Below are 16,661 nucleotides of genomic sequence, written 5' to 3'. Positions count from 1 at the left end.
GAAATGGATTTTATGGTAAGTCAAAAATCCCCTTATTTTTATATAGATGCCTTTGACACAGAGTGAAATATTTCAAACATTTTTTTTTTCATTTTGATGATTATGGCTTACAGCTAGTAATAATCCAAAATTCAGTATCTCAGAAAAGTTTGAATATTACAGAAGACTAATAAAAAATGTCCATGTACAGTATTGTTTGCACTCAAAACTTAGTCAGGGCTCCTTTTGCATGAATTACTGCATCAATGTGGTATGGCATGGAGACTATCAGCCTGTGGCGCACTGCTGGGGTGTTATGGAAGCCCAGGTTGCTTTGATAGCGTCTTTCAACTTGCCTGTATTGTTGGGTCTGGTGTGTCTCATCTTCCTCTTGACAATACTCCACAGATTCTCAGTCAGATTTTGGTCAGGTGAGTTTAATGGCTCATGCACAGGGATACCATGATCATGAAACCAGGTATTGGTACTTTTGGCAGTGTGGGCAGGTGCCAATTCCTGCTGGAAAATTAAATCATGCTTCTCTCTGCTGACCAGCTTTATGGAGATGCTGAAGTGCTCTAGAATTTCCTGGTAAAAGGCTGACTTTTGACTTGATAAAACACAGTGGACCAACACCAGCAGATGACACGGCTCCCCAAATCATCACTGACTGGAAAATTCACACTTGACCTCATGCCACTTGGATACTGTGCCTCTCCACTCTTTCCCCGGACTCTGGGACCTTGATTTTTAAATGTAATGCAAAATTTTTCAGAGTCTGTGACGATTTGGAGCATGTGTAAAAGTTTGCATTTCATGTAGAAATCAAGGCCCCAGAGTCTGGAGGAAGAATGGAGAGGTACAGAATCAAAGTTAAGCAAAATATATACCACAGCGCAAAAACAGTATAAATGGAAGACCTCAAAATTATAAATATATATATATCCACTTAACTATACCAATGGTGAGTGAAAAGTGCTCAAATAGTGAACATGTACCAATAAAAAATATATAGTGAAATAAATTGTGTTGACGAATATGTGCACTCAATACAAAAAATATATTCTCGCATTAGTCTGAAAATTTAAAAAAAGTCAAAAAATCCAACAAGCATGTGTCCAGTAGAAGTCGGTGAAGTATAATGTGCTTCTAAACCAGGAAATCCATGCCAATCTGTGACTCTCATGCAGCAAACAGTGCTCCACAACCCAATGTGTGTAAACTTACCAGAAGGCATGGACCCCTTAGCAATACTGCATATGGGTCTATCAGTCTTTATCTGGCAAGTATAGGGATAGTACTTCTGGAGTTTCTAAATGATTGTCACTCATATGTAGGGAACAGAAAAGATCCAAATGGTGTAATACGTTCTTTCTTTGTTGATAAGTATACAAAAGATTGCACTTGCAATGTAGCAGATATATGATCACATTTCATAGCCGATACTATGGATAGAGGCACCCTGGAGGCATTCACTCTCGTATCCCTGCATAGCACCTCCGCGTGCGTTTTACTGAAAACCAGATATGACGTCGCTGAAGGCCCGGAATCTGCGCCGACCTGTTTCGCCCCTCCTAGTGGGCGTTATCAAAGATATCAATAAAGAGAGAACTATTACACTATTATTTACACTAGATAGAGAGATATAGATGGATAGATCCACTTAACTACACCAAGGTGCCATGTTGAAATTCCAGTGACCAGTATTGGAGAGTGAGGGTGATTAACACCAAATTTAACACACCTGCTCCCCATTCACAACTGAGACCTTGTAACACTAACGAGTCACATGACAACGGGGATAGAAAATGACTAATTGGGCCCAATGTGGACATTTTCACGTAGGGGTGTACTCACCTTTGTTGCCAGCAGTTTAGACATTAATGGCTGTGTTGATTTATTTTGAGGGGTCAGAAAAATCACACTGTTATACAAGCTGTACACTCACTACTTTACATTGTAGCAGTGTGTCATTGCTTCAGTGTTGTCACATGAAAAGATATAATATTTACAAAAATGTGAGGGGTGTACTCACTTCTCTGAGATACTGTGTGTGTGTGTGTGTGTGTGTGTGTGTGTGTATACATGTGTGTATATATACACACAGTCAGGTCCATAAATATTGGGACATCAACACAATTCTAATCTTTTTGGCCCTATACACCACCACAATGGATTTGGAATGAAACAATCAAGATGTGCTTTAACTGCAGACTTTCAGCTTTAATTTGAGGGTATTTACATCCAAATCAGGTGAACGGTGTAGGAATTACAACAGTTTGTATATGTGCCTCCCACTTTTTAAGGGACCTAAATGAACAGATTAACAATCATAAATCAAACTTTCACTTTTTATTACTTGGTTGCAAATCTTTTGCAGTCAATTACAGACTGAAATCTGGAACGCACACACAACACCAGAAGCTGAGTTTCATCCCTGGTGATGTTCTGCCAGGCCTCTACTGCAACTGTCTTTAGTTCCTGCTTGTTCTTGGGGTATTTTCCCTTCAGTTTTGTCTTCAGCAAGTGAAATGCATGCTCAATCAGATTCAGGACAGGTGATTGACTTGGCCATTGCATAATATTCCACTTCTTTCCCTTAAAAAACTCTTTGGTTGCTTTCGCAGTATGCTTCAGGTCATTGTCCATCTGCACTGTGAAGCGCCATCCAATGAGTTCTGAAGCATTTGGCTGAATATGAGCAGATAATGCCCGAAACACTTCAGAATTCATCCTGCTGATTTTGTAAGCAGTCACATCATCAATAAATACAAGAGAACCAGTTCCATTGGCAGCCATACATGCCCACGCCATGACACTACCACCACCATGCTTCACTGATGAGGTGGTATGCTTTGGATCATGAGCAGTTCCTTTCCTTCTCCATACTCTTCTCTTCCCATCACTCTGGTACAAGTTAATCTTGGTCTCATCTGTCCATAGGATGTTGTTCCAGAACTGTGAAGGCTTTTTTAGATGATGTTTGGCAAACTCTAATCTGGCCTTCTTGTTTTTGAGGCTCACCAATGGTTTACATCTTGTGGTGAACCCTCTGTTTTCACTCTGGTGAAGTCTTCTCTTGATTGTTGACTTTGACACACATACACCTACCTCCTGGAGAGTGTTCTTGATCTGGCCAACTGTTGTGAAGGGTGTTTTCTTCACCAGGGAAAGAATTTTTCTGTCTTCCACCACAGTTGCTTTCCGGGTCTTTTGGTGTTGCTGAGCTCACCGGTGCATTCTTTCTTTTTAAGGATGTTCCAAACTGTTGATTTGGCCACACCTAATGTTTTTGCTATCTCTCTGATCGGTTTGTTTTTTGTTTTTTTTCAGCCTAATGATGGCTTGCTTCACTGATAGTGACAGCTGTTTGGATCTCATATTAAAACATAACAGCAACAGATTCCAAATGCAAATAGCACACTTGAAATGAACTCTGGACCTTTTTATCTGCTCTTTGTTAGTGAGATAATGAGGGAATAACACACACCTGGCCATGGAACAACTGAGCAGCCAATTGTCCCATTAGGCCCCTTTCACACAGGGGAGTCCATCGGCGGACTCCGTTTTTCTCAGCGGGGGATCGATCCGCCGATTCCCCGCTGAGCAGGTGGGGTGGCAGCTGTGTCTCCGCGATGTGTGCGAAGACATAGCTGTCAGGTCCCGCTGTTCTCTCTGGGGGAATCGGATGGGAACGGACCGTCTGGGGGAATCTGATGGGAACGGACCGTCTGGGGGAGTCGGATGGGAATGGACCATCTGGGGGAATCGGATGGGAATGGACTGTCTGTCCAGTCTCTGCGCAAAGCCTTCTCCAGCACATCCCAAAGATTCTCAAAGGGGTTAAGTTCTGGACTCTGTGGTGGCCAATCCATGTGTAAAAATCTCATGCTCCCTAAACCACTCTTTTACAATCTGAGCCCGATGAATCCTTGCATTGTCATCTTGGAATATGCCCGTGCCATCAGGGAAGAAAAAATCCATTGATGGAAAAACCTGATCATTCAGGTAGTCAGCTGACCTCATTCTTTGGGCGCATACAGTAACTATCCATTAGGATAATTACTGCATGCTTAGTTTAGTTAGTTGCTTAGTTAATTCCAGGTGGCGACTTTTTTTTTTTTTTAGCCAGGCAGTGTATATTTTTGTAGGTTTTAATATATGTGAAATATAAAAAGAAAAAAAATATATATTTTTGTAGAATTCTATTGTGTTCTGTTTTGGCCATATACAGTTATTACAATGAAATATATTTCACAATCATAGTCCTTTGACACAAAAAAAAATAAAAAATTGTATTCATGTACGCTGGTTGGTAATTGAAAGCAAAAATACATGTTTTGTAATGTTTTAAAAAGGATTACTTATAATGATAAATATTTATAATTATAGACATCAACTCTTTCATTAAACGACCACACAGGCGCTTCTAATTGCTCTGTCTGTTTTAGGCTCATTATTTGACTGTTCCTGCACACAAGTTGGACTCTCCCACCCTTACCAGAGCTCGCATGGGTTCAGGTGAGCACAAATGATGTTGGTTATTGTGTGTGCCCAGGGCTCAGCACTTTATGTTGAATAATACTGTGTGTGGATTCTCCTGAATCCCTCTTTATTCCCAGTAATGTATATGTGTACACAGCCCCTCCTTGTCACTGGTGATGTTTTGCCCCTAAGACTGTCCTTGTCGCTAGTATTAGGTTTGTCCTAAGACTGCCTTCGTTCCCAGTCCCATGGGAGCCCTTCATTTTCACTTGTGTGGTATATGGGGTTTGAAGATGAACCCATTCTTGTTTTAGTAATGTGTAAGCCCAAAGCACTTGCTGGTCTCCAGTAATATGTGTGCCCAACAGACTTGCTAGTTCATATAAACAAGTCTCCTCGAGCTGAGGCCCACTGAACCAGTATTAGGCAAAACAAACTGATTATGACATCTGTTTATATCTATTTTACATCTTTTCCTCTGCTCTTCAGACCCCCTTGCATATGAGCCAAAACCAGGCTCTAAGAATGTCCCTGCGATAACCATTGACCCAGCTTCACCGGAGTCTGTAGATATTGTGGATGAAACACAGGAGGAGGGAGAAGATGACGGTGGGATTACAATGGTTGCACGAGAACCACCTTCTCCAGGGGCAGATGATGTGTTTGGCCACAGTGACAGTCCTAACGCCCAACGACTACAGCGTTGTTTAAGTGATCCTGGACCTCAGCCTGAAGAGAACCAGCCTTTCCTGCCGAAGAAGGACTGATCCATATTCTTCTGATGGACTGAGCCAAACAGCAATGAGACACATGAAGTAGTCTTTTGCCTCAATTTTACACTCCTCACCAACACACCATTTTTTTGAAATTCTTTTTTTTTTGTTTTCTCTACCTACATTCTCAGTCTGTTTTTGTTATTTTTTTTTGTTTGCCATTTTTAATTATTTTATTTTAGATTTCTAACCAAAGAATTATGAACGTGCTAATATTTTTTTTTTGTATGATTTTTCATTTTATTGCTGTTTTATATACAAGGTGAATCTGTTTGTTATTTATATTGATAATCATACATGTCTGAACCAATGCAGCACTGAGCTCCTATAAAAATATCATGCTAAGCTAAAAAAGACAACTGCATGTCTGTCTGTGCCTTAGGCATAGGAAACTTGCATTACATAGCTTCAAGAAGGCTAAACACACTTACCATCTGCAGATTTTACTCATATGAATGTATAATAGAATTATTGATGCACCTACAGAAATGTACTATATACATGCACACCAGCAGTTTAGTGTCTGTACATCACCACGGTACTTCAGCTTCTTGATCATGGTTTGTTTTTTTGGGGTTTTTTTTTTTTTAATGCATTTTTTCCTAGCTTTGGGTGCTTGACACTCTCACTGTCTACAGTTAGATACATATATTACAGACTTGTTAGAAATAACCAGACTGTTCTTACATCATTAACTCTCCACCAAACATTTCTATGTGGATATATTTGGGCTATATATCACTGCCCCCCCAAAAATGAGTTACACTAGTATCTGTTCATGTTAGGGAACAAATATATCTCATAAGCAGCACTGCTTCTACAGCTGTAGAAGGCAATTGATTGTGCAATAATAGCGCCAGATCTTGTGAATGCCTGTGCGAGGGAGATATGTGCATGCATCATGTGCCTTTGCTCTGCATACAGAAGATGTGTCTAGATTAAGCATTTTACAAGTGTGTACATGTTAAACGTGTGCAGAGATGCCTTTGCGTGTTCAGTTCTCCTGCACAGTGATTCTTTGCAATTTCATGTATAAAGGTGATGAGCATTCTGGTATCTGTGAGAAATATATAGAAGAGGTTTTTTTTATTTTGAAAATAGAAAATAAATGTATGGTTTTTAAATTCTGTGTGTTTTTCTATTTTTGCAAACCATGCTTCTTCTGAGTGGCAGAGTTGCAGCTTTCTTTAGCACAAAGATGGAAAGTCACTGGACTGGGGCACCCCCTGGAAGAGGACCCTGCTTCTGTATGTAGCATCTACAACCGTAATTTATATATTCATCATTAGTCACACAGCGGTGGCATCTGCATAATTCATTTGATTCAAGCTGGGCCTATGTATGTTTATAAAGTAAGCCCATTCTTGGTGTTTTTGGAGTTTATTTGGTTTAGATTTTATTTTTATATTTTTAACAAGGCTTTTTTTTTTTTTTTTTTAACATTTTCAAATACAGAAAATAAAAAGACAATACAATTTGTATGGTACAGAGGCACACTGCTTGACCACAATAAGTATGCGGAATATGGGAACATAGGGTCATTTTTAAGACAGAGGGATCTTCAACCAGAACAACAGCATTCATTTTAGTTATGACCTATTGACATTTTTTTTTATTTCTTCTCAACCATATTTCTATGTATTTCTTATGTTACCCCTGTGGCCAAACTACATGACCACAGCATCCAGCCATCTAGCCCATATTAAAGAGTATGTTTGTTCTTAAAGTGGAAGTAAACCCTTCTATCATTTTCAGCCAAGGAAGCTGACATATTGGCCTCTGTTTAATCTACAGCTGGCATGATGGTGCACATGTGATCAGTTATGTCACCAGCCATTGGATGGTTTGACAGTTTGGTTGAGAGCACAGCCAATGGGAATGTTACATTTCCAGCATGTGTCCGAAATGTAACTGTTTTTTTTTTTTTTTTTAACTAATAAATGGATGGGTTTACTTCTTCTTTAGGAAAAAGGGGGGGAGATTGTCGCAATCGGAATGCACGAGCTGCTGCGATAATCTAGATATGGGCAAAATGCAGATGATAGTCCAGTGGAATTGCTAAAACACTTTGATGGCTGCAGGCTTTGTAGAGTGAAGTAACCCTGTATGGATCCAAGACAAAGAGAGAAGAGAAGACCAAGCGCCAATCTAAGTGTAACAATGCAGTAAATTTAATAGCAATTAAAAGAGTGTTACTCACAAACGTGCGTTAAAAACAGGCATCTCAAATTGTATAGGGCATCTGGGCACTGTTCATCCAGGGTGTCATTCCGGATCCCTTGTGGAGCTGGCGCTGTGGGGGATGAGCGGCGATCTCCTGTTGTTAGGCAGGGGACGTGCAGATCCTTCAGCGGCGGTGTAGCAGCGTGGGTCCTTGGGTCGGAGGGCTATGACATCACTTCCTGGAGATGCTGGTGTGTAGAACGGCGACGCGTTGCGGAGCATGCGCTCCTTCTTCAGGCTGTGCAGGGGCCATTTTGGATGTGGGTATTTATTCCCATGGATCGTGGGATGAGTTACAGAGGCTCAGCAGGGACAATTTAGGACAAAGCAAAGCGGCAGAACGACATGGGGAAAACGGAAGACAGACAAGTGATGCAAAGCTGGGGATGAAATGATACTGCTTTTGGGAATGTATAAGGGGGGGAGGAAAACGAAAGAGGGGAAAACAGGAGGGGGGGGATAACCTTTAGTCAATATATTGGGAATATATACTGAAGTGTTTATTAAATCTAGAGGCCAATTTGGATTGTTAATTATGGTGTTGCAGAATATCGTGCCAAACATTGATAATGGTGATAATGATGATACTCAAAATGTAAAATTATATATATTTTAAAAAATATATATTAAAAAATTGAGAATTGGGAAATCAATAGAAAGTTTATTAAAAAATGAATTAATTAATCAAGGACTTTTATTAAAAATGAATAGAGAATAAAAATATCCTTTGGTCAAAAGATTAAAATGTCTAACGACCCAATTGCTAATGGGTATGTGTATGATGTAGAGATCCAATGATGAATGCACAATAATAGTTAAAAAATGCATACACATATATGCATATATATACGTGCACACACACATATATACATACATACGCACATACACACACTTCTTCTTTACCCACTTGCCGACCGCCGCAAGTATATTTACTGCAGCGGTCAGCCCCTCCTGGGCAAAGTGACGTAGTACTACGTCGCTAGCCCAGGAGCCTAGTACTACGTCGCTAGCCGCAGGAGCCAGGAACGTAGTACTACGTCGCTAGCCGCTCGTTCACTGAGGTCCCTGCGCGAGTGACCGGCGGCTCCGATGTCCGCTAGTCACTCGCGATTTCCCGCTGGAGAGGGAGAAAGGCAGGCGGCTAATGTTAACAAAGCCGCCTGTCATTCTCCCTGGTGTAACTGCAGAGAATATACGATCCTGCTATGTAGGATCGTATGTCTCTGTGGTTACATCAAAAGCCACGCCCCTCTACAGTTAGAAGCACCCCCTAGGGACACACTTAACCCCTGGATCTCTAATAAAGTTAACCCCTTCCCTGCCAGTGTCATTTTTACAGTAACAATGCATATGTATAGCACTGATTACTGTAGTAATGTCACTGGTACTCCCAAAAGTGTCAAAAATGTTAATCAGGGGTCCGATCTGTCCGCCGCAATTTCGCAGTCCCGCAAAAAAAAATCGCAGATCGCCGCCATTACTAGTTAAAAAAAAAACAATAAAAATGACATAAATCTTTCACGTAGTTAGTAAACACAATAACTTTTGCGCAAACCAATCAAAATACGCCCATTGCGATTTTTTTTTTTTAACAAAAATATGTAGCAGAAAACAAATTGGCCTAAAATGTTAAATTTTGATTTTTACATTTTTGGGGGGGGGGGGGGGGATTTCATATAAAAAAAATGTGAAAAATATTTTTTCAAAATTGATGCTCTTTTTTTGTTTATAGCGCGAAAAGTAAAAATCGCACAGGTGATCAAATACCACCAAAAGAAAGCTCTGTTTGTGGGAAAAAAAAAGACGTCAATTTCATTTGGGTAAAGCGTCGCACGACCGCGCAATTGTCCGTTAAATTCAGGCAGTGCCGAATCACAAAATAGGCCCTGGTCTTTGAGCAGCCAAATCCTCCAGGGCTTAAGTGGTTAAGACTTCTTGCTGTTTAACCACTTCTGGACCGGAAGCATTTGCCCCTTAATGACCAGCCAATATTTCACAATTCCGCACTGCGTTACTTTTACGGACAATTGCAATAAGCGTATTTTGATTAGTTTGCGCAAAAGTTATTGTGTCTACTAACTACGGGAAAGATTTATGCCTTTTTCTTTTTTTTTTTTTTCTTGCGGGACTGCGACATTGCGGCAGACAGATCGGACCCCTAACTGACATTTTTAACACTTTTGGGGGGACCATGACATTACTACAGTAATCAGTGCTATAAATATGCACTGTTACTGTAAAAATGACACTGGCAGGGAAGGGATTAACACTGTGGGTAATTAGGGGTTAAAATGTGAGCCTAGGGTAGTGATTCTAACTGTATGGGGACGGGGCTTGTGGAATGATCATAGAGACCTGTGATCCTACATAGGATTACAGGCACTCTGTGATCATTCCAGAGAAAAGAACGGTCAGCTGTGTTTACAACAGCTGACCTTTCTTCTCTCTCAGCAGGGAGCGATCACGGGTGGCAGGCAGCAATTGGAGCCGCCAGCCCTGTGCATCATAGTCCCCGCTGACGAGTGGGGGCAGGAGCTGTGCGCGCTCGCCCCCTAGCTGCAGGTGCGCGACCGACGTTGGTTGCAGCGGGGCAATCCGGAAGCGGTTAAAAGTACATTTTTCAGTTGCTATAAGTTTGAGTTCACCAACCTATTCTTCCAATGCGGGGGCTGTAATGGAAACTTGTTTCGATACTACATTCTACAGCCTGCAAATAAAGATAATTTTACTGCAAGGGAAGTGTGTAGGTGATTGGTCTTTGGTTCCAAAGCAGCACGATTTACATATAAGTGGATTATTGCTTTTGTGCAGGGTTAGGGCACCTTCACAGTAGATGCTTGAGATCACCTTGATTTGAGTTGCATTTACTACAGTACACTTTCTCGTGGAGAAAGGCCAGACTTCTGTAGACCTTATGGACATCTCATCAGTCATCACATTCAAATCAGTCTACAGTGTAGTGAGATGTTGCCTGCTCATTTATGCAGTAACAATAATGTACCTTTTGCAAAAATAATCTGCTGGTGGGATCATGGTTGGAAAGCTATTCAGGTATTGCAAGTGTGACCAGGGCTGCTGATAAGGCAGTACTACTGGTCCTGTTATACTGGGTCCCGGCCCCCCTCAGCTCAACAAGGGGACCGGGCAGCTTTATACACTAAAAATAAAGAAAAATAGGTGCACTAACTAAATGGGAATAAAAGGACTGCTGCAACAAAATAAACCCTGAACACTAGGTGCAAGAAAAGGTGTATAAGAAATAAGCGCGCTGTCAAAAAAAAAAATGAAGATAAAGTCTTCACCTGTGTGTACAAAAAAAACTGGCTACATAACCCAAACCATTAAAAAACAAGTAACACAGGGTAATGTGCCATTATATTCTCTTCATTCTATTCTATTCTCTTCCCCTACAGTCTCCTGAGCGAGCGGCTTAGTACTACGTCATTTTGCCCAGCAGCGCGTGCCTGCCGCAGTAAAACTGCGGTGGGCAGGGCGGAAGTGGTTAATGATGAACGGCTTTGTCTCCTACTTCTTCTCGAATATTAACATCCAAGAGGGATGGATGTAATCCATGTGGGAGGAAAAAACTCCATTCCCAGCTGATGCCTGCTTAGGGGAAACGCATTGGAGGGATATAGCCCAACCATCACTCCACACGGTCTGTTCTGCAGGCGGCTGTGTTTTTTTAATTCATTTTAATTTTTGTCTACATTCACTATGATCCTTTTTGTCCAATAAAAGTTTTTTCTCTGTCGCTCATTGACAGACGTAGTCCTCGTTGATTCAACACACTCGGGTTATGCTACCCTCTACAGGAGTAGGACAAGACAGGAAAGAAAACGTTCTGGCCACACCCTAGGGGCAGTCCCAGAGGGTATATCCTCTCACTTCCTGCTCTAGCAAATCAGTTTTTTTCTGTCTAGTTAGGAGTAAGGACCTAGATACCTTGCGATATCTTCGGTCCTGGCAGGATTTTTTTCTTAGAAAAGATTTTTTAGACCGCTTTTTTTCTCCAGTGTTCCTGTGAGATCTTCAAGCAAGAAAGCTGAACTGGGCGACGGGCTGGATGTTGAGATCCAGTGGTCACCCCAGTTCAGCCTACGAGCGCGTGCAGGCCATAGCGCCGCGCTGGGTCTGCCGCGACATAGTCCCACTGGACGGGGACTGACCCTGCGAGTTAAACGTCTCGCCGAAACGCCTAAGACCATGAGTCACGGCGTCCGCACTGGTCGACAGCCCTCCCACCTCGGTGGAGAGGGGTACTGTCAGGAGTTGTCGCCCGCCTGGTTCCGGTATGGTGAGTAGTATGTTTCCCCCTTTCCCCCTGACGGGTCTTGTGGTGAACGCGGGCCCCTCGCTGTAATGGTAAGGATGGGTCTTCCCTCTATCCTATAACATGTCAGATCCCCCTGTTTGAGTGTGATTTTTGCGAACAAAAAGCCAGGAGGCTTGGTTTGGGAGCTGACAATCTAATTGCAAAGATGTTAAAATGATGAAGTCAGTGGCAGTACTAGAACTTTACTGTGATAGTATAAAGTATCCTACCTGTCAGAAGCCACAGGGCGATGTCTAGATATGTATACTGCATTCCAGATCATTCCTCCAGCTAAGTAGATGCCTCCCGACGGCCACGGACCACATACGGCCCGCCAGGATCCGGTACCGCCGACCACGCTGACCACCATGAGGGTGAAGGGTTGTGAGGCCGAGATCCTTCTGCAGACATGCCGCTATTCTGTGCAGGCCGCCGCCATTGTCTGGTAGTTCGCACGAGGCCGCCATTTTGGCGTAGCCTCGTGTCTCCAGCATGGGAGCGGCCATGTTTGAGGTGACTCAAACACCTTGTGGAGCTAGGGGAGGCGCCGGAAGGCGTGCAGAGGGGCGGAGCCGCCTCCTTTCTTCCCGGGAAGCCAGCCAAAAGACTTCCTGTCTGTTCTAGACAATGCTGAAACAAGTTGCATTTTGAAACTCTGAGCAGTAAGTGGTGAGCATTGGGGTCTATCTCTCTCTCTCGCTCTATAGGGGTCCCTAAGCAGGCAACACTGAGGGGCTTTGTGGCGCTGGGGGTCTGAAAAAAAAAAAAAAAGTTTTTATTTCTTTTTGGCAAATTGATTTTTCCAGGCAGTATCTGGAATTATCATGGACCCTGCCACACAGGTACCCCCACCGGTTTCCCTCGGGGGGGCCGCGGGACCCGCCAGTGCACAGAGTATGGATGCATTCACAGCAGTTTTGAAGTCTTTGGTGGCTCGGGTGGAGATGGCCTGTCAGGAACGGGGGTCAAGAAAGCGACCCCCGCCTACCCCTATATCGTCTGAGACTTCAGATTCAGATGCTGAGATGGTTATTGCAGCTGCAGGCCCCTCTGCAGGGGCTACTATCTCAGGTAAAGTTCCCTCAGACAGTGAGGAGAACGTTCATGCTTCCGCCATAAATCAGGAAGAAGCATTGGTGGACGCACTAGTTGTGCGGTTCGGGAAACCTTAAGACTTGAGGTTTTTCCGGCAGAGGCAAATAAAAAGGAATTTCCCTTTGGTACTAGAAGACCCACCAGGACGGTGAAGGTTTTTTCTTTACCCAAGTGTTTGGGTAAAAAGATTAAAGAGGTATGGGATCTTTCTAAGCGTACCTTTTACTAGTTCCAAGCGCATTACTAGACGCTATCCGTTTGAGGAATCCCTCATTAAGAAATGGACGGTATCACCAGTGGTGGATCCACCTATTTCCAGACTGAATAAAGCCACGTTTTTTTCAGTGGAGGACACTTCGTCCTTTAGGAATTCGGTGGATCGGAAGGTAGAAGCGGAGTCCCGCACTATCTTTCCCTGATAGGATCAGCCTTTAGACCAGTTATTGTCATTTGATCTAGTTCTCAGACATTTACGGAATGGGCGAGATTGGTGCGCCAGGACCTGAAGGGGAAAGGTATCCCCCAGGCAACATCTGTTTGATGGAACAGATTATATAAGGACTACAGGTTGTCTGTGACGCAGCCTTGGATGCTACCCCCCTATTAGGGCATGCATCTATGTCAGCGGTAATCCTCAGACGTGTGCTGTGGTTAAAATGCTGGGTCAGCGTAAGTACTACAGGGAGCGGTAGTTACCGTTCCCTGAACAGATCATTTTCTTTACCTTTTCCAAAGATTAGCATCAGTTCCCCACAAGAATCGGATCCGGTTGAACGGACAGACCAAGGAGCCTCTAGCCGGGTGACTTCCGTCTCTAATGTTTAACCAGGAGAAATCACCACTCATGATAGGAATCAGGTGTCTAAAGAATGTGTGGGAATAGAGAACGATCAGACTTTGTCGGATTGCCAGGGCCAGATAGCTCTAGGGCAGCCTGGTTCGGATCCAGTCAGGCAATATCAGGGTGATGACGTAAGTCATTCGCCAAGGATTTCACCATCTGTGCCTTCTTCACAGCATCCCGAAGGCGCGGAGATTGGTAACGCGCGCCCACGATGCTCCAGTGGACGCAGCAGACGCGCTGAACGGCCTGTAAAGGCAGTGTCAGCTATTAAAGGGATTCCCTCATCTCAGATTGCTGCTGAGATTTCTCCGCAGGATGGAGATGGAGGGAACTCCAGTTGTCCTGGAAATTCTAGGCTAGCCTCGTCAAGCCGGTCCGGCCGACTTGGACATGCTAGTCGCGAACGTTCCTTGGGAACTTCTTCTCAGGGAGTGTCTGCGGTCTCAAGGACCGATCTTAAAATTGTGCTTTACAATCGCTGGGTTTAATGGCCTGGCCATTGAGACCCAGGTACTGAAGGACAGAGGGTTGTCAGCTTCAGTTATTCCTATGCTAATTAAAGCAGGGAAAGCGACTTCCAGCAAGGTCTATTATCGCAAATGGAAGACGTATATCGCGTGGTGCGAATCTTTAGAAATTCCTCCACGTACCTATTCGGTGACCCGAATATTGGCCTTTCTGCGAAAGGGGGTTGAGCAGAAACTAGCCTTGAGCACCATCAAGGGTCAGGTTTCAGCATTAGCAATCTTCTTTCAGAAGCCTTTGGCTATTAAGTCCTTGGTGCGGAATTTCATCCAGGGGGTGCGGCACCTGGCTCCACCAGTCCGCGCGCCCTTATCGCCCTGGGATTTTAATTTGGTTGTCGGTTCTGAAGAAACCTCCTTTTGAAAGCATCAGGGAGATTCCCTTGTTTACTTTATTCCAGAAGGTGGCCTTCTTAGTGGCTATCACTTCTGCACGCAGGGTGTCAGAACTGGCTGCATTGTCATGCCAGTCCCCATACTTAGTGATTCATAGGGATAAGGTAGTTCTTCATCCTAAGCCATCCTTTCTTCCAAAGGTCGTTTCAGACTTTCATCTGAATGAAGATATTGTACTACCTTCCTTGTGTCCTCAGCGCAATCATCATCAGGAACATGCGTTGCATTCCTTGGATGTGGTTCGGGCAATCAGGGTATACCTGAAGGCTACGGAATCATTCCGTAAGACAGATTCACTTTTTGTGATCACAGATGGCCCCAGATAGGGGTTGCCTGCATCTGCCGCGACTATCTCCAAATGGATTAGACTGACGGTGGTACAGGCTTATTCTAGTAAGGGTCGGAATCCTCCGTTCCCTGTTAGGGCGCACTTCACTCGAGCGCTCAGTACTCCTGGGCTTTCCGCCATCAGGCATCAGTGGTCCAGGTATGTAAGGCGGCCACCTGGTCGTCGGTACATACCTTTACAAAATTTTATAAGATTTAGGTGATGGCATCGGTGGATGCCTCATTTGGCCGCAAGGTTTGCAGGCCGCAATTTGAGGAGACCGGTGGTCTACCTCGAGGGTTGTTTTCTGTTGGAATTTTCTGTTGAATCTCATCTTTAATTGATGAGCATTGGAAACTTCTAGTTGGCACCGGTTGGGCCTTCTAGATGGATTTGTTTTCCATTTTCCCACCCCTCATTTGTGGTACTGCTTTGGGACGTCCCGAGTGTGTTGAATCAACGAGGACTACGTCTGTCAATGAGCGACAGAGAAAAATGGATTTTTGTAAAATCTTACCGTAAAATCCTTTTCTCTTAGCTCATTGACAGACGTAGTACCCGCCCCTCTGTTTTTGAGTTGGGTTGGGTTAAATTCTCTAAACACTGCTTTGTGACATAACTGATTTGCTAGAGCAGGAAGTGAGAGGATATACCCTCTGGGACTGCCCCTAGGGTGTGGCCAGAACTTTTTCTTTCCTGTCTAGTCCTACTCCTGTAGAGGGCAGCATAACCCGAGTGTGTTGAATTAACGAGGACTACGTCTGTCAATGAGCTTAAGAGAAAAGGATTTTACGGTAAGATTTTACAAAAATCCATTTATCCTAAGGACAATGCACCATCCAGTCCCTTTTTTACATATATATCTATCTGAAGAGAATATATTGGCACATTACCCTGTGTTACTTGTTTTTGAATGGTTTGGGTTATGTAGCCACTTTGTTTTTGTTCACTTTATCTTAATTTTTTTGACAGCTTTATACACTGCTCGAAAAAAAAATTAAAGGAACACTTTGAAAACACATCAGATCTCAAAAGGAAAAAATATCATGCTGGATATCTATACTGATATGAACTGGGTAATGTGTTAGAAACAAAAGGATGCCACATCGTTTGATGTAAATTAAAATGATCAACCTACAGTGGGCTGAACTCAGATAACCTGAAAAAATGATGCAGCAGACTAGTCCATTTTGCTGAAATTTCATTGCAGGAATTCAAAATGGTACTCAGTAGTTTGTATGGCCCCCACGTGCCTATATGTATGCCTGACAACGTCAGCACATGCTCCTAATGAGACAACGGATGGTGTCCTGGGGTATTTCCTCCCAGATCTGGACCAGGGCATCACTGAGCTCTTAGACTGAGGTGCAACCTGGCGGCATCAGATGGACTGAAACATAATGTCCAACAGGTGTTCTATTGGATTTAGGTCAGGGAAGGGTGGGGGTCATTCAATGGTATCAATTTCCTAATTCTCCAGGAACTGGGTACATACTCTCGCCACATAAGGCTGGGCATTGTCGTGCACTAGAAGGAACCCAGGACCCACTGCACCAGCATTGGGTTTGACAATGGGTTCAAGGATTTCATCCTGATTTCTAATAGTCAGGGTGCCATTGTCTAGCCTGTAGAGGTCTGTGCGTCCCTCCAGGGATATGCCTCCCCAGACCATCAATGACCCACAACCAAACCGGTCGTG

At 43.5% G+C, this 16,661-nt stretch overlaps 1 protein-coding gene across 1 annotated transcript in view; it reads left to right on the top strand.

Annotated features, from left to right (window-relative positions):
• SLC9A1 (solute carrier family 9 member A1) overlaps positions 1-5,396 on the top strand; it is a 155,437-nt gene extending 150,041 nt beyond the window's left edge. The window contains exons 11-12 of the mRNA XM_082248060.1: positions 4,431-4,500; positions 4,954-5,396. Of these exons, the coding sequence (XP_082104186.1) occupies positions 4,431-4,500; positions 4,954-5,231 (348 nt within the window). The 3' untranslated portion in view covers positions 5,232-5,396. The remainder of the gene's footprint in view (positions 1-4,430; positions 4,501-4,953) is intronic.
• Positions 5,397-16,661: the final 11,265 nt, after the last annotated feature.

This window comes from Pelophylax lessonae (genome assembly GCF_965119305.1).
Source record: "Pelophylax lessonae genome assembly, chromosome: 2".
NCBI lineage: Eukaryota > Metazoa > Chordata > Amphibia > Anura > Ranidae > Pelophylax > Pelophylax lessonae.
Note: the sequence above shows the minus strand (reverse complement) of the source record. Positions and strands in the feature narration are given on the sequence as shown.